Source organism: Aristolochia californica, unplaced genomic scaffold (assembly GCF_029961685.1).
Source record: "Aristolochia californica isolate CCGP_79_NKW_82.1479 unplaced genomic scaffold, dmAriCali1.0.hap1 SCAF_3, whole genome shotgun sequence".
Taxonomy (NCBI): Eukaryota; Viridiplantae; Streptophyta; class Magnoliopsida; order Piperales; family Aristolochiaceae; genus Aristolochia; species Aristolochia californica.
The window spans coordinates 6,618,352-6,633,373 of NW_027181992.1; the positions used below are offsets into that span (position 1 = coordinate 6,618,352).

Below are 15,022 nucleotides of genomic sequence, written 5' to 3' on the forward strand. Positions count from 1 at the left end.
ACCTAATTGATTTTTCTCGGTCGTTCTATTTTCATCCATTTTACTCGTTTGGAAGTTAGTTTCTTGGCACTTTTAGACGCCAAATTATACTCTTCTTAGACAAAAGTTGTTTCTTGTCCTTATTTTCCTCTGGACCAAGTTTTGGAGTTCTTGGCTGGTCTTAGCCTGAGTTTATAACATTAACAGAAATTCTAAATTTCGGGCAGTTCGTTTCATATATTGATCCAAAGACGGCATAAAGAATTCGGCACAAAAGCCGGCAGCGCCAATATATGGTTGATTAGCGAACTCAATGATCAAGGTAAGAGATGACCGCCTCCATGGCCAGGACCTCACTCTCTTCTCCTTCATGTTTGCTTTCTTTTCTTCATCTTCCACGTCTGCCCCGCATTACCTCTGAGGTCCACCTATGTGGTGCACATGGACAAGGCCGCCATGCCAAAGCCCTTCACCAGTCATTACCATTGGTACTCCGCCACAATTCAGGCTTTGAGTAGTTTTACAGCTGCTGCTGCTGCCACCACTACTTCAGGTGATAGCAGTGGAACTGCGAAGCTCGTCTACACCTACGATAACGCCATGCACGGGTTCTCCGTCAGTCTGACTGCAGCAGAACTGGATGATCTTCGACAATCGCCAGGATTTATCTCTGCCTACCCGGATAGGTCTCTTGAGCTTTACACCACGCACACATACAGGTTCCTCTCACTGAATCGGCTAGATGGCCTTTGGCCGGCATCAAATTACGGTGAAGATGTCATTATTGGGGTGGTCGATACCGGAGTTTGGCCAGAGAGTGAGAGCTTCAAGGATGAGGGAATGTCTGAAATACCGAGCAGATGGAAGGGAAAATGCGAGCCTGGAGTAGAGTTCAACACTTCCTTGTGCAATCGAAAGCTCATCGGTGCCCGATACTTCAACCGGGGTCTTGTTTCCCGCGAGCATGTGGTCAACATCAGCATGAACTCGACCAGGGATACAATCGGTCATGGGACTCACACCTCCTCCACCGCCGCCTGCAATTACGTGCCTTCTGCTTCGTATTTCGGCTACGGCAAGGGCACCGCTAGGGGGATCGCACCCCGTGCTCGGGTGGCCATGTACAAAGTCTTCTGGAATGAAGGATCTTCAATGTCGGATTTACTTGCCGGAATAGAGCAAGCGATTGCAGACGGTGTGGACATTCTTTCGCTCTCTCTGGGAGTGCAGGGTGTCCCGGTGTATGAGAATCCAATCGCCATAGCAGCCTTTTCAGCCGTGGAGAAAGGGATACTAGTCTCTTGTGCAACAGGAAATCAAGGGCCGGTTCTCGGTACCGCAGACAACGATAGTCCGTGGATATTAACTGTCGGAGCTGGTACTGTTGATCGTGACTTTGGTGGAACGATCACGCTCGGCAATGGCGAGACCATCAATGGCTGGTCACTCTTCCCTGCAAATGCCATGCTGCTTGATGTACCACTTGTCTACAATAGGAGTCTAGCTTCGTGCACTTCGCGGCAATCACTATCTCCAGCCCAAGACATGATTGTGATATGCGAAAGCTCGGATGATATCTATGGGCAGATTTACACCGTTCTGTCTTCGGCAGTCGCAGGAGCCATATTCATCTCAAACGATAGTCTTTTCCTTGAAACCGGAGAAATGCCTCTACCTGGGATTGTCATCAATCCTAGCGACGGGATTAAATTGATAAGATATACAAAGAACAGTGTAACTCCGAAAGTAAGCATCAAATTCCTTCAAACCTTCTTAAGAACAAAGCCTGCACCAACAGTAGCCCCGTTCAGCTCAAGAGGACCTTCTGAAAGATTCCCCAACGTCTTGAAGCCGGATTTAATTGCTCCCGGAGCAGGAATCTTGGCCGCATGGGCGTCCAACCTGTATACTGCCAAGATTGGATCGAGTTTATATTTGTTGAGCGACTACCGCATTATTTCAGGGACTTCCATGGCTTGCCCTCACGCAGCTGGTGTCGCTGCTCTTCTCAAAGCCGCTCATCCAGATTGGACTCCAGCGGCCATTCGGTCGGCGATGATGACCACGGCGAGTGCCATCGACAACACTAACAGCCCAATCAAAGACAGCGGTAATAATTACCAACTAGCCACTCCTTTGGCCATAGGAGCCGGCCACATCAACCCTAACCAGGCACTCGACCCTGGTCTTGTATATGAAACCGGTACTGTCGAATATGTGAACTATCTATGTTCTATGAACTACACCCAGAAGCAGATCATGGCGATTACAAGATCATCAAAACACAATTGCTCAACTCCGTCGTCTAGTCTCAATTATCCGTCATTCCTCGCCACCTTCAATGGTAGCACAGACGTGCAAGAGTTTGCAAGGACGGCGACTAACGTTGGCGACGGTGCTTCCACTTACAAGGTCATAGTGAGGACTCCAAAAACATTTTCAGTGAGAGTTACACCAGGGACGCTTGTTTTTACAGAGAAGAATGAGAAGCGGAGCTTTACAGTGTCGGTAACAGACACTCGGGAGAGGAAAGGGAGAGTTTCTTATGGTTCTCTTACATGGGTTGATGGGAAGAACCATTCTGTAAGGAGCCCAATCATAGTCATGTAAGCCAGAAGATTGGTTTGGAATTTGGATAATCTTCATAAGAAATTCCAAATATAATTGCCCAATAAGAGAAATAGTTCACTAAACTGCGAAGGCAACTAACTTAGGCAGATCTGTTGTGCCATGGTGGCTTGGTTCTTGAACTCTGATCAGGTCAAGTCTTGGAAAAGAAGTTGATGTTATTTACTTCACTCTTTTTAGCATCAAATTCTTTTGTTAAAATAGATACTATTGAACTCGATTAGCATTCCTTTGGTTGCCTCCATGTAGTAATGTCATCGAGTCTTCTAAGGGGAGATGAACCAGCTTTACTCAACTGGCATGCTTGTGAACTCTCCACTTTCATCAGGTCTCCCCAGTCTCGGTCATTCTGTCAGATATTCGCGATGAACGAGGCGAAGATTGATATATACACCAATTTTCCCACGCATCACGCCCTGAACAACCAATTTCTTTCTGGTAAGAAGAACATAGAAAAACTGGAAAAAATCTTGCATCTCTTGAAACAGACTCTTCCGATCTCACACAGGGACAAAGTGAATTGAAAAAAACACAAAAAGAAGAATACACGAGGGTCCCAACTCACATGCAGCACATTTTGATTTGTTTTCGCATAAAAAAAAACACAAAAACTGATTCTTCGCTCTCGTTATCTTCTTTTTCCGCCATCCAATATGGCTCTCCATTGTTGAATTGCTGGCCCGTTCCCGACGGCTTTCCGCGAAGCTACAGAGTCAGGAAGCCTCCCTCACGACACGCGTTTTTCAATCTGGATCCACAAAATTGGGAGGCTATTGATTGAGTGAGGTTCACTGTAGGCCCGTTCATGACGTGGGCCCCTTTTTTCCAGCTCGTCCTGTCTCTACTGTTACACGATTCGTGGAAGGATAAGGTGGAGAATGGGGATATGGGCCCACCAACACTCGCGTGATCAATCTAATGGTTTCTATGATGTTTCTTCGTAGGGTGGGCCTATATTGGAAAAGTTGAACCTGTGAAACCCATACCTCAATCAGTGGACAGACTAACCCGTCGAGATGGTCCAATGGCCTGGACTTTGGCATCGCCTTGACTTACCCAATACGGTGACGATGAACTGGACAAGTTGATAATTCCTTTTTGTTTCACCTATATAAACAACCCTTCTTCCATGCCATGCACGAAGTATTCTTGTTTAAGAATCCATGGCGAATCTCGTCTATCTGATCATCTCTGCCATCTACTTGAGCTCCGCTGCAGCAGATGTAGCCACGTACATTATCCACATGGACAGCTCCTCCAAGCCCAAGGCCTTCTCCGACCACCACAGCTGGTACAGCGCCAGCCTTTCCGCCGCGGCCTCCAAGGCGGAACCGGATTCCACCTTCATCGCCGCACCTCATCTCCTCTACACTTACCAGAACGTGATGCATGGCTTCGCCGCGCGACTCTCCCCTTCTCATCTCGAAGCGCTGCGTCAGTCCCACGGGTTCGTCTCCTTTCAGAGAGACAGGCGTGCGACAGTGGACACCACCCACACCTCCGATTTCCTCCGCCTGAGCAAGACTTCCGGCATCTGGCCGGCTGCGGATTTTGGCGACGACGTGGTGATAGGGGTAATAGACTCCGGGATTTGGCCGGAGAGCCGGAGCTTTCACGATGATAATATGGGTCAGATCCCGCCGAGATGGAAAGGTAAATGCGAGGAAGGAACTGCCTTCAATTCATCCATGTGTAACAGGAAGCTGATCGGGGCCCGCTTCTTCAACAAGGGTCTGTTATCTAGCAATCGTAACCTCACCATAGCCGTCAATTCGCCCCGTGACACAGATGGACATGGGACCCACACTGCGTCAACGGCAGCCGGCAACTTTGTTGGTGGGGCCTTCTACTTCGGTTACGGCGAGGGCACCTCCAAAGGCATGGCCCCTCGCTCACGTATCGCTGCGTACAAGGTCCTCTGGGATGAAGGCGGCCAAGTCTCCGACATTATCGCAGGGATTGATGCTGCAATTTCCGACGGCGTAGATGTGATCTCCATCTCGTTGGGCTTGGACGGGGTACCACTATACGAAGATCCGATTGCAATAGCCTCTTACGCCGCCATGGAGAAGGGAATTATAGTCGTCTCATCGGCCGGCAATGAAGGACCCCGGGAAGGACTCCTGCACAATGGTACCCCATGGCTGCTTACTATCGGCGGCAGCGATGTCGACCGGAAATTTGCCGGAACCGTTACTTTAGGTAACGAGGTCTCCGTCGTCGGTGACTCCATGTACCCCGGGAATTCAACTGTAAGAAAGGTTCCACTGGTGTTCATGCACGCCTGTAACTCATCGAAGTTGCTCAAGAAGGTGGGTTACAAGATTGTTATTTGTGAGGATACCGGAGACCTTGACGATCAAATGCAGAAAGTATCGTCGGCAGTAGTAGCCGGAGGGATATTCATAACAAACACAACCGACATCGCCCTCTATGTAGACGCCTCGTTCCCTGCAACCATAGTGAGACCTTACCAGGGATCAACGATTTTGGACTACATTAAACAAAGTTCAGATCCAAAGGCTAGCATGGGATTTCGACAGACGATTTTAGGAATAAAACCAGCTCCGTCTGCAGCATTTTACAGCTCCAGAGGACCTTCTGCGGCCTCTCCTTTAGTCCTGAAGCCGGATGTAATCGCCCCGGGTACTTTAATACTCGCATCCTGGCCTTCGAACGTTACTGTGACAAGAGTCGGATCTCGATTTCTGTACAGCGATTTCAACATCATCTCGGGTACTTCCATGGCGTGCCCTCATGCAGCTGGAGTTGCTGCTCTACTAAAGGCCATTCACCCCACCTGGAGCCCTGCAGCCATCCGCTCCGCCATGATGACGACTGCTACCGGATTAGACAACACTCTCGAACCCATCAAAGACTCCGGCACGAATGGGTCGACGGCGAGTCCCTTGGCCATCGGCTCCGGCCAAATCGATCCAAACAAAGCCATGGACCCCGGTCTAGTGTATGACGCAGATGCCAAAGACTATCTGAGATACCTCTGCGCCTTGAATTATACCAAAGAGCAAATCCAAATGATCACGAGATCGTCTTCTGTCAACTGCTCCGACCGCTCCTCCGATCTGAACTACCCATCCTTCATCGCCTTCTTGAACGCCAACGATTCGTCCCCGGTGGTACACACTTACCACCGGAGAGTAACCAATGTCGGGGACACCCCCGCAATCTACCTAGTCAAAATCACTCCGGTACTGGAAGGTTTCAATGTCCGTGTGGAACCCCGAACTTTGGCATTCACCGCAAAGTACGAGAAGCAGGAATTCACACTGACACTGGAAAGCCAAGGGAAGATGAAGAAGGAAGTAGTTTACGGGTCATTAATCTGGGAAGAAGACGAAGGCAAACACACAGTGACAAGTCCCATAGTGGCCACCACGTTCGTTACAGATCCACTGTAAAGGACAAGGCAGGGAGGATACACAATCGAATAGAAATGTGTGGTCACGGGTGTATACTCTGTCCACTACGCAAGTGATTGTTTGATCCTAATGAATGATGTATCCAACTTTGTCTTCTTTGATGAATAAAGAGAAAAAGCCCTAAAGCTTCAATCATGAGAGAGTGGGTACAGCTAGCTCTCTTTCTGGAAGGGAATCCAAACATGAAGGACCTAAAATTCATAACGTCAATGATTGATCGTTCATGAGCCTTACGTCTCAACTAATGGATGAGGTTGGGTATAGTCCTTTCGATGGTCCAATGAATCTAATAAATCAAAATAAAAATTATTTTTCACATGGACCGATAGATCCATATATTACCACCGTTAATCCAAAAAAGTTAAGTTGATCGATAATTGCCAGTTGTTGATCGATCAATCGAGATTCCTTCTGTGCAATACAAGTATGATTGATCATGTTCGAAATCCATTACTGGCAAGATTCTAACTGATCGATCAATCTTCGATAATAATCTCTTAGCTTTTCTCAACGGTGGTTTATGGTGATAATAAACCCTAAACCCTAAACCATGCATAAACCGATTAACTACTGAACTCGACTGCCCACTTTGTCTTCTTCACTGAGTAGGAGGAGACAACTCTTAGGAGGAGAATGGCATAAAATTCAACGAACTCTATGATTGTAATACCTTTTGACGAACGGTAGAGGTGCAGTGGAATCCTTTCTAGGTCCACGGCTGTCATTGCCATTGCAAGTAAACATCTCACTCATGCTTTCAATGAATGATTTCTGAAACAGTACTTCTGGCTTTATAGTACTTAGAACGGATGGCACACCTGGCTTTACTGTATCTTTCTCTCATCTCACATGAGATCAAAGACTTCAATGGAGACTCGGATTCATAGTCGTTCATGTAGGTGACTATTGCCTTCCATTGATAACAAAACTAGTTTTTACAAGCTTTCTCTATTTCAGCCCCTTTGTATGCAAGGATTCGGCGTCTTCCGAGAGTACCAGATGCAATCTCCATTGAAATAGAGTGTAGCAGAAACATAAATTTGTATGAATCCGCTGTTCCTGTCTGGATTTTAGAGGAAAATTTGACACTTTTGGCACAATTTACCCTCCCCCACCAGGGTGTCTATATCTGAAGTTCAACGCGAGTTGAGAGCTGTCAGATTTCATTTAAAGAATGCAAAAATCCAATCTCTATCGTTTCATTCTCTATTATAGGTTTCAACAAAAATGGGACTTACCAGACAATGGGGTCAAGCAAACCTCTTCAGCTGGCTTCACGTGGGTGGAATCAGACCCACCATACTTGAGACTCATTCACATGAGGCATATAGCTGATTGGACTGAATCTGACTTTGTTTCACCATGATCTTCTTTTATAATTGTTTGTCATCAACTATATAAATGTTAGGTTTTGTGCCATGTATTATTTGATTTTATAGAATTTATTCCTTTGTGGTCGGTCATTGAGAGGTGGTTATCCTATCGACGCGTGTCCTAGGAGATTTAAGTACTCAAAATTTTGTTTAGTTCAATAATGGTAATAATTGAAGTAGTTCACTTCGACCTATGTATGTTAGATGATTGCTTATGGTGTATAAGGAGTAGGACCATGCACTTACTTTTTTCATATTATCGTACAATATTGTGTGTATATAATGCATGTGATATGATGATCACTGACTAGTTAGGGGGGGTTAGTCCACAATGAACTTGAATTGAAGTGAAGAATTGAATCGAACTTAAATGAATTGATTCAACTTCAACTCATCTTTGGGTGTAAGTGTAGACGAGTTCAAGTGCATTGGAAGACAGATTCCAGTGTTAGTGCCCCTAAATGAAAAGTATGATATAAAGAAGAGAATGAGTAACCTTTTATAATATACTTAAATAGAACATATACCTAAACAGATAATTAACCAAAATAAACATGGTTACTACACTTATAAGTGATTTAATGTATTAAAATATATTAATATCCTAATTAATGAAAAACTATATTATATTACTTAATGATTATATTTTTATTATAAATTAAAACAATAATTACGTGTGATTAGAAAAAAATATTAAAAATTAATAAAAAATAACATAAGTGAATATAATAAATAAATAAATTATTTTTTAATAACATAAGATATATTTTAACATTAAAAGTCACTATTTTAATACAAAATAAAAAATACATAATAAATAAATAAATAAATAAATTTATAAATAAAATAATATATATTTTTACGTATTATTAATTAATATTATATTAACACAAAATAAAAAACCAGTGGTTTAATTAATTATAGAAATTGGATAATTAAACCAATTAATGATTAAAATTTATTATAAATTAATATACTAATTACATGTGACTAGAATAAATTATTTAAAATAAATAAAAATTTTAAAATAACATAAGCGAATATAATAAATAAATAAATTATTTTGTAATGACATAAGATATATTTTAACATTAAAACTCACTATTTTAATAAAAAATAAAAAAATACATAATAAATAAATAAATAAATATATTAACTTATCAATAACATAATATATATTTTTATGTATTATTAATTAATAATATATTAACACAAAATGTAAATCCAATGGTTTAATTAATTATAGTAATTGGATAATTAAACTAATTAATGATCAAAGTTTATTATAAATTAACATACTAATTCATGTGATTAGAATAAATTTTTAAAAAGTGAAAAAAAATAAAAAATAAAAGTCGTCGTCGTCATCGAAGAGCCCTTCGATTTCAGATTTCCAAGGCGGCTCCGAGACATCCGAAACCGCCGCAAAATTCTGTTACAGTGTGAAGATTAACCTCTCGGCAACAAATGTCACTCCACTACTCTGCGTCGACGAGGTTCTTGTCCCAATCCGTTCTCCGAAGCATCATAGACTCGGTAAGAACCCTTAAATCCTGCGAAACGCTGATCCTGATGGCAGAAACCCTAGACATTGCACAACGAGAGAGACAAGATAAATGAAACTGGGGCGAACGGAGAAAGCAAAGAGTGAAAACGAGAGATGATGAGAGAAAGCAGAGAGAGCGAAGGTGAGAGGAAGAAATGGGGCAAAAAAAAATCGTCGGGAGACGAAGGCCGAGGGAGAGGGAGAGGAGAAATGGAAATGATGAGAAATTTTTCCTTGGGGGGGGGGGGGGGGGTAGAAGATTCATCCTACACTACGTCGTAATTTAATGAACTAAGTAATGCGGGGGGAATTCATTCCACTTCATTATGGACTTACCCCCCCTTAATTGGGTCTTAAGTCCATGATCTTAATCATCTTCTTATCTACACTTCCTTTGATATTAAAAATTGAACTGAATTTTGTTTGAGATATGTGATTCTTTTGGAGTAAAAATGATTTCATAATTGCTTTAGGTGATGCATCTAGCCACTTTGAAGAGTTCGTATTTTCTATGAAGTTGGGGGGTTTTCTTCTAAGAGAAATTTACTATAGGGGAGAAATCATAATTTTTAGAGAAATCAATAAAGCAAGAAATTATGGTTTATTATAAAAAATTGTTAATATTTTGATTCTCATAAGAAATTTTATAAATAATTATTTTGAAACTATTTTATGAAATATTATTTTTTTAAAAGTATTTTTATTAAAACCTTTATGGAAAAATTTAATTTATTATTAAAATTTGAAACTAGTATGGGACAACAATTAGTATAAAAGTTGGGGCTTTCTATATTTTTCAATTTGTAAGGTCGAGATTGCGATAGGTTTCCAGTAACAAAATCCCCTTCCGATGTATAGGATAAAAAAAATTGTAAACTAATTAGCTGTAGCCCCCATGGAATAGTTAGTTGCACATATTTATTGCATTGTACACTTAGTCTTGCTAACAAAAGAAGTCATTATTCCTTGTAATCCAATACACCATTAGGGACTAAAACAAATAATGGTGAAGAAACCACAAACAATAAAGTTGTAACAAAAAATAGAGGTATCATTTGTAAATGTATTATTTTATAGAGAATAGATGGATCAGAACACCTGTGTATGCAAAGGGTAGATATTCACTGTGCCATGTCAAGAAACAAGTAGAAGGTGAACATCTTCGTGGCAACTATCCTCTTCCATGTTGGATATTAAACTTGACATAAATCGATTGGAATCAAAGGGTCACTTGTGATTAGAATTTGAAGGGGTTATTCTCATTTAAATGGTACAAATAATATGTCATCGAAAACCTATGCTCGTCTAAGTTCTAATGAATCAAACCATTTATGAATTAACTTGTTTTAGAAGTTGTAGTAACAAGATTAAAATCAACTCGATTAGGGGATGGATTAGGTTGAAAGGTAAGATAAGAGTTAAAAAACCAACCTGCCTTGCTAAGCAGGGAGGGGAAAGAGTTATAGTATGGGGTTGCACTGAGGGGACAAGGTTATAGTATGGGGTTTCCATGTGGGGATGGGGTTACAAGGTAGGAGTAGGTTTTCTTAAAATCTACCCAATTTAGTTATATCAAAATGATGTCATATTTTAAAATTAAAAGAAAATTGATTGAGGAAGAAGTTTCGTCTAATCATGAAGGAGGGAGGCAAAGCCTTGTCCCTTCCCTCTTCCTTGAAGGAATGTGTGGGGAAGGATCCTTCACTATCATACAAAGGCAATGAGGGTAGGAATATCTCCTTTCGTTCAATGATGTTTAGGGTTTAGTACATACATCATGAAATTCATAAATGAAATGCAAACGGAAGCGTAAACAATTACTTCCAACCATGGCGATCAAATTCAGGAGTTGCAAAAGAGTCTCGTCTATTTAAAATTTCCTCGATGGAGAAGTCACATACTAACTCTACTAGACCAGGTCCGTATTTCATAAACCCCTCTTTTCCCATCAAAAGAGAGAGTGGTTATAACTATCCACTATCCCTACATCTAAGGGAACAATTGATCAAACTAAAATTAGGGAACGGCTAACACTCCCACCCTCCCCTCAAGGCAATGGATACCGGGTTCCAATACATGAGAAACCAACCTTACATGCAAGAACTAATTGAAATTACAATTAATAATCAAAACATCTAGAGAAAGGGTCCATCCACATGTAATCTCCATTAGATTTCATGAGATAACAACGTCCTAACTCTGATAATGCAAACCCAGTGAGAACAAAAACAAGTACAGAAAAGCTTCCCTCGATTCTATAAAGAGAAAAAAGACAAAGACTCGTATGGACTGGGGAACCTGCATTAGAAAAAGGAAGAGCAAATGCCACACCTTGTTTTCCTTCAAAGAGTATAATGCTGTCTTTCATCTTCTCTTTCCTCCTTTATAAGTCCAATTCAAGGTACCCATATATTAACGAGTTTCCGTGTCACATGGCGAAGCATTAATCAACACAAACAAGAGAGAAATCAATATCAAATATGAAATGAAGATGATGGTCGGGAACTCGGGGAATAATTTTCGAGGAGGGTGGGAGGATTGTCCGGGGTTTTGTCGTTAAGGGAATCAAGTAGCCGACCAGAAACCAGGTTTTGCTCTACATTCGCCACTTGGAATGATTTGAAAAAGCTAAACCTGTTTTTGGCTCTTTAATTTAAGTGCAGGTGAGAGATCTTTAACTCTTTGCCTCAACTCCTGTTTGATTCCCGATTTCATGGTAAAGAATTGGAAAGAACAAATCAAAATATCATTTACAAGATGATGATGATAAGAGTTACAGCATGATCAGTAATAATAATCCAAAAGATAAGCTAATATGAGTATGAATCAAAAGAACTAGTGATCGTTATTCTCTTTTGGGGGTTGATCGATTGAGTTGGGCTAGCTTAAACTTGCTGGATTAAGTGTCCTATCGCTATTGGTTTGGTTGAATATTGATTGATACGAGATGAAGGCCGTGGAATTGATGAATCTTATCATACGAGGAGGGAAAGAGTCCACCATGATCACGTCACGCTCAGCTCAAGGTGAAGAACCCAAATTCGTCGCAAAGCCTCCTTCACGAAGCTCGTTTCTAGGAGAGAATCGTTAAAGAAAAGGATCGAACTGTGACTTTGAACTTTGAAAATATAGACAGAATCAAACGTTGAGACCTCCAATGAAGAAGAAAAATCAGTGACGAACCATGGTAAGTTTTGACGGCCAGCCAAGCTTTAATGGCCGGAAAAGAAGGATAACGGAAAAATCTATACGCCTGTTGCTTATTCTTTCCCGAAAGAGACAAGGGACAAGTCGTTTCAGGACGGTGTATAATTCCAAGCCCGGCTCCACGCTGTTTTTGTCGACTATGTTTGGTCTCTTTTGAACCGTTCCGACCATTCTTAAGCTCCTCTATAATGATTCCCATCCATCGAACCTAGGATCCTTTATAAAAGATCCTTTTGTTCAAAAACATTCACGTACCGCGACAAACCCATTTCACGTCCTTCTGTTTGGAGATTTTCCCATGTGATGATATTGAGGAATTTCCATGCATTTGAGTTCCGAGTATTCCGACACCCTTGAATGCAGAGGCCACCCGTCTCGTCTTCCTCTCCTTGTCGGTCTTGATCTCTTTTCCAACAATGCATGATGATGCAGAGGACGAGCTTTTGGACCTTCGCCTCGCCGTGGCCGTCGATTCTGGTGGAGGCGGGGAGAAAAAAAGGAAGCGGGATGAAAACACGAGAGTACCTCAAAATTACCAGGTCTGTTTGGACGACGATAAGATGTTTGAATTCCTTCGAGTGAGAGAAGTGATGTTGAAACTGGATCCGAAGAGGGTAGGAGTTGAAGATGGGAAAGGCCTCCATTTGATCCATTTGCTGCTCATTTCAGCAACTGCGATTGATGAGAAGAAGCTGTGCTTGGCTGCCGACAACCTGACCGATTTGTACAAGAACGTCTCTCTCAAAGGTGACTCAATCCAAAGAGTAGCAGCTTATTTTGCAGATGGCTTGGCCGCGAGACTTCTGAGCCGACAATCACCTTTTTACTCGATGATCATGAAGGAACCTACCCCTGAAGAAGAATTCGCAGCCTTCACAGAGCTCTACCGCGCCTCTCCCTACTACCAATTCGCCCATTTCACAGCGAATCAAGCTATCATAGAAGCTTTCGAAAAGGAGGAAAGCCACAACAATCGAACTTTGCATGTCGTAGACTTCGATGTCTCCTACGGGTTTCAATGGCCGTCACTAATCCAGTCGCTGTCAGATAAGGCTACCAGCAGCAAGCGTATCCATCTTCACATTACTGGGTTCGGGACAAACTCGGAAGAGCTGAAGGAAACCGAGACAAGATTAGTGAACTTCGCAAAGGGTTGCCTTAATCTAGACTTTAAATTCGAATGGTTCTTGACAGGCACACGGCCGGTCGGTCTACAAACGAACAAGAACGATACTGTTGCAGTGAATCTAATGTTCTACCTTCATAGACTGGGAAGTTCTTCGAAAATTTATGAAGCACTGAAGTCAGTTTATTCGCTCAACCCATCCGTCGTAGTCCTGGTAGAACAAGAAGGCAGTCGAAACCCAAAAAGCTTCTTATCAAGATTCATGGAGTCGCTGCATTATTTCGCCGCGATGTTTGACTCACTAGATGACTGTCTTCCTCCTGATAGCTCGGAGAGGCTGAGGATCGAGAGGAACCAGTTAGGGAGAGAGATAAAGAGCATGCTAAACGGTGATAAAGATGAAGAGAATCATCAGAGATTTGAAAGGTTAGAGACATGGAAGGGGAGAATGGAGCGTGTAGGGTTCAGGGGGTTTAAGCTCAGTTCAAGATCCCTGAGCCAAGCTAAGCTTCTTTTGAAGATCAGGTGCCATTGGTCGGCTGCAGAGTTCGATCATGGAGCTGGAGGGTTCAAGGTTTTTGAAAAGGATGGCGGAAGAGCTCTTTCTTTGGGATGGCAAGACAGGCATCTAATAACAGCCTCAGTTTGGCATTGTGTTTGATTGATTCTAAATCATTACTCCTCTCATAACATTTTCACAGTTGTTTCTTCCAATCTTCACTACATGATTGAAGAAGACTAATTCCTGTTCTGATCTTTTTCCTGTGAATGCTTAATAACATCTCCTTGTAATTTTTTCATTCGATTCACAGTCAAAATTACAGATTACTGCTCTTTCTGATTTGATTGGAGATCTTATCTTTCTGATAGAGGTATCAATTTGACTCCACCAGCTTCACATTATCTGAGATTTTTATGCTCATCTATCGTTCTTTCATGGATTGTATCTCGCATCTGCTTCAGTGGGATCAAACAAGAAGCCAAACGATTACAAATGTAACAGTCTGATAGTTAGTCGTGATGTTCCTGCTTAACGTCAAGAATCCATTGACGGATAATACAGTTAAGAAAGCACTTTATCAGTTTATCCTCCCACAAGAGAGCCATGGAAGGGCGACGCCCCCCTTAAACATCTGAAAACTTCATTCAAATGATCGATTTTTCTACGTCTTCGCTCCAGTTTGACCGTTAACTGTGTTGTGCTGAATTTCTACTCCAGTCAATTAAACTAAGCTTTCTTCTCATTGACTTCATCAAATGCAGGTTTCTTCTCATCCCTTATTTCTTGACCAGAGTTTCAGTATGAGACAAAACCAGATCATCCATTCGTATGATCGTGAATTAGTCAAACTTTATTATAGATATACAAATTACAACGGAAAGGACTTAATACTCTCAATCGAAGATGCTCATATAAAAAATTAACGTCACTCAAATCTTCAACAAAATATAAGTTTTACGCATTAATCACGTTTGATTAACCTTCCAACATACACGCAACTCAAAAATCTCTGGGTAAAACGATATCTTAATGAACGTCGTTAACCAGATGGATAATACTTTAATACGTGATTGCTGGATTTGTTGATGAAGTCTCAATCAAGTCTGATATAAAATATCAGACTGGTTTTGCTTTTCTCACCTCCACCCAGAAACGAAGCCTTTACCAAGATTCGTTTCTCGAAAATCGAAACGTATTGGGTATCAAGTCATACATCGTTGG

General features: G+C 41.7%; 3 protein-coding genes across 3 annotated transcripts; all 3 read left to right on the forward strand.

Annotated features, from left to right (window-relative positions):
• The first annotated feature begins 292 nt into the window (after window positions 1-292).
• Window positions 293-2,589, forward strand: LOC137958707 (subtilisin-like protease SBT3). Its single transcript, XM_068805801.1, has 3 exons — window positions 293-351; window positions 402-496; window positions 533-2,589. The coding sequence occupies exons 1-3, from the start codon at window positions 293-295 to the stop codon at window positions 2,587-2,589; spliced, it is 2,211 nt and encodes a 736-aa protein (XP_068661902.1).
• A 1,181-nt stretch (window positions 2,590-3,770) lies between these two features.
• On the forward strand, window positions 3,771-6,036 carry LOC137958708 (subtilisin-like protease SBT3). Its single transcript, XM_068805802.1, has one exon. It carries the CDS (start codon window positions 3,771-3,773, stop codon window positions 6,024-6,026), a length of 2,256 nt encoding a protein of 751 aa, XP_068661903.1. The 3' UTR covers window positions 6,027-6,036.
• Window positions 6,037-12,589: 6,553 nt separating this feature from the next.
• On the forward strand, window positions 12,590-13,960 carry LOC137958408 (GRAS family protein RAM1-like). Its single transcript, XM_068805405.1, has one exon. It carries the CDS (start codon window positions 12,590-12,592, stop codon window positions 13,958-13,960), a length of 1,371 nt encoding a protein of 456 aa, XP_068661506.1.
• Window positions 13,961-15,022: the final 1,062 nt, after the last annotated feature.

Excerpts from the sequence above, each read along its gene's own strand:
- LOC137958707 (XM_068805801.1), top strand. The coding sequence starts at position 293 with ATGATCAAGGTAAGAGATGACCGCCTCCATGGCCAGGACCTCACTCTC. Across the intron at positions 352-401 it reads CTCACTCTCTTCTCCTTCAT|GTCCACCTATGTGGTGCACA; the intron begins GTTTGCTTTCTT and ends ATTACCTCTGAG. Across the intron at positions 497-532 it reads CACAATTCAGGCTTTGAGTA|GTGATAGCAGTGGAACTGCG; the intron begins GTTTTACAGCTG and ends CCACTACTTCAG.
- LOC137958708 (XM_068805802.1), top strand. The coding sequence starts at position 3,771 with ATGGCGAATCTCGTCTATCTGATCATCTCTGCCATCTACTTGAGCTCC.
- LOC137958408 (XM_068805405.1), top strand. The coding sequence starts at position 12,590 with ATGCATGATGATGCAGAGGACGAGCTTTTGGACCTTCGCCTCGCCGTG.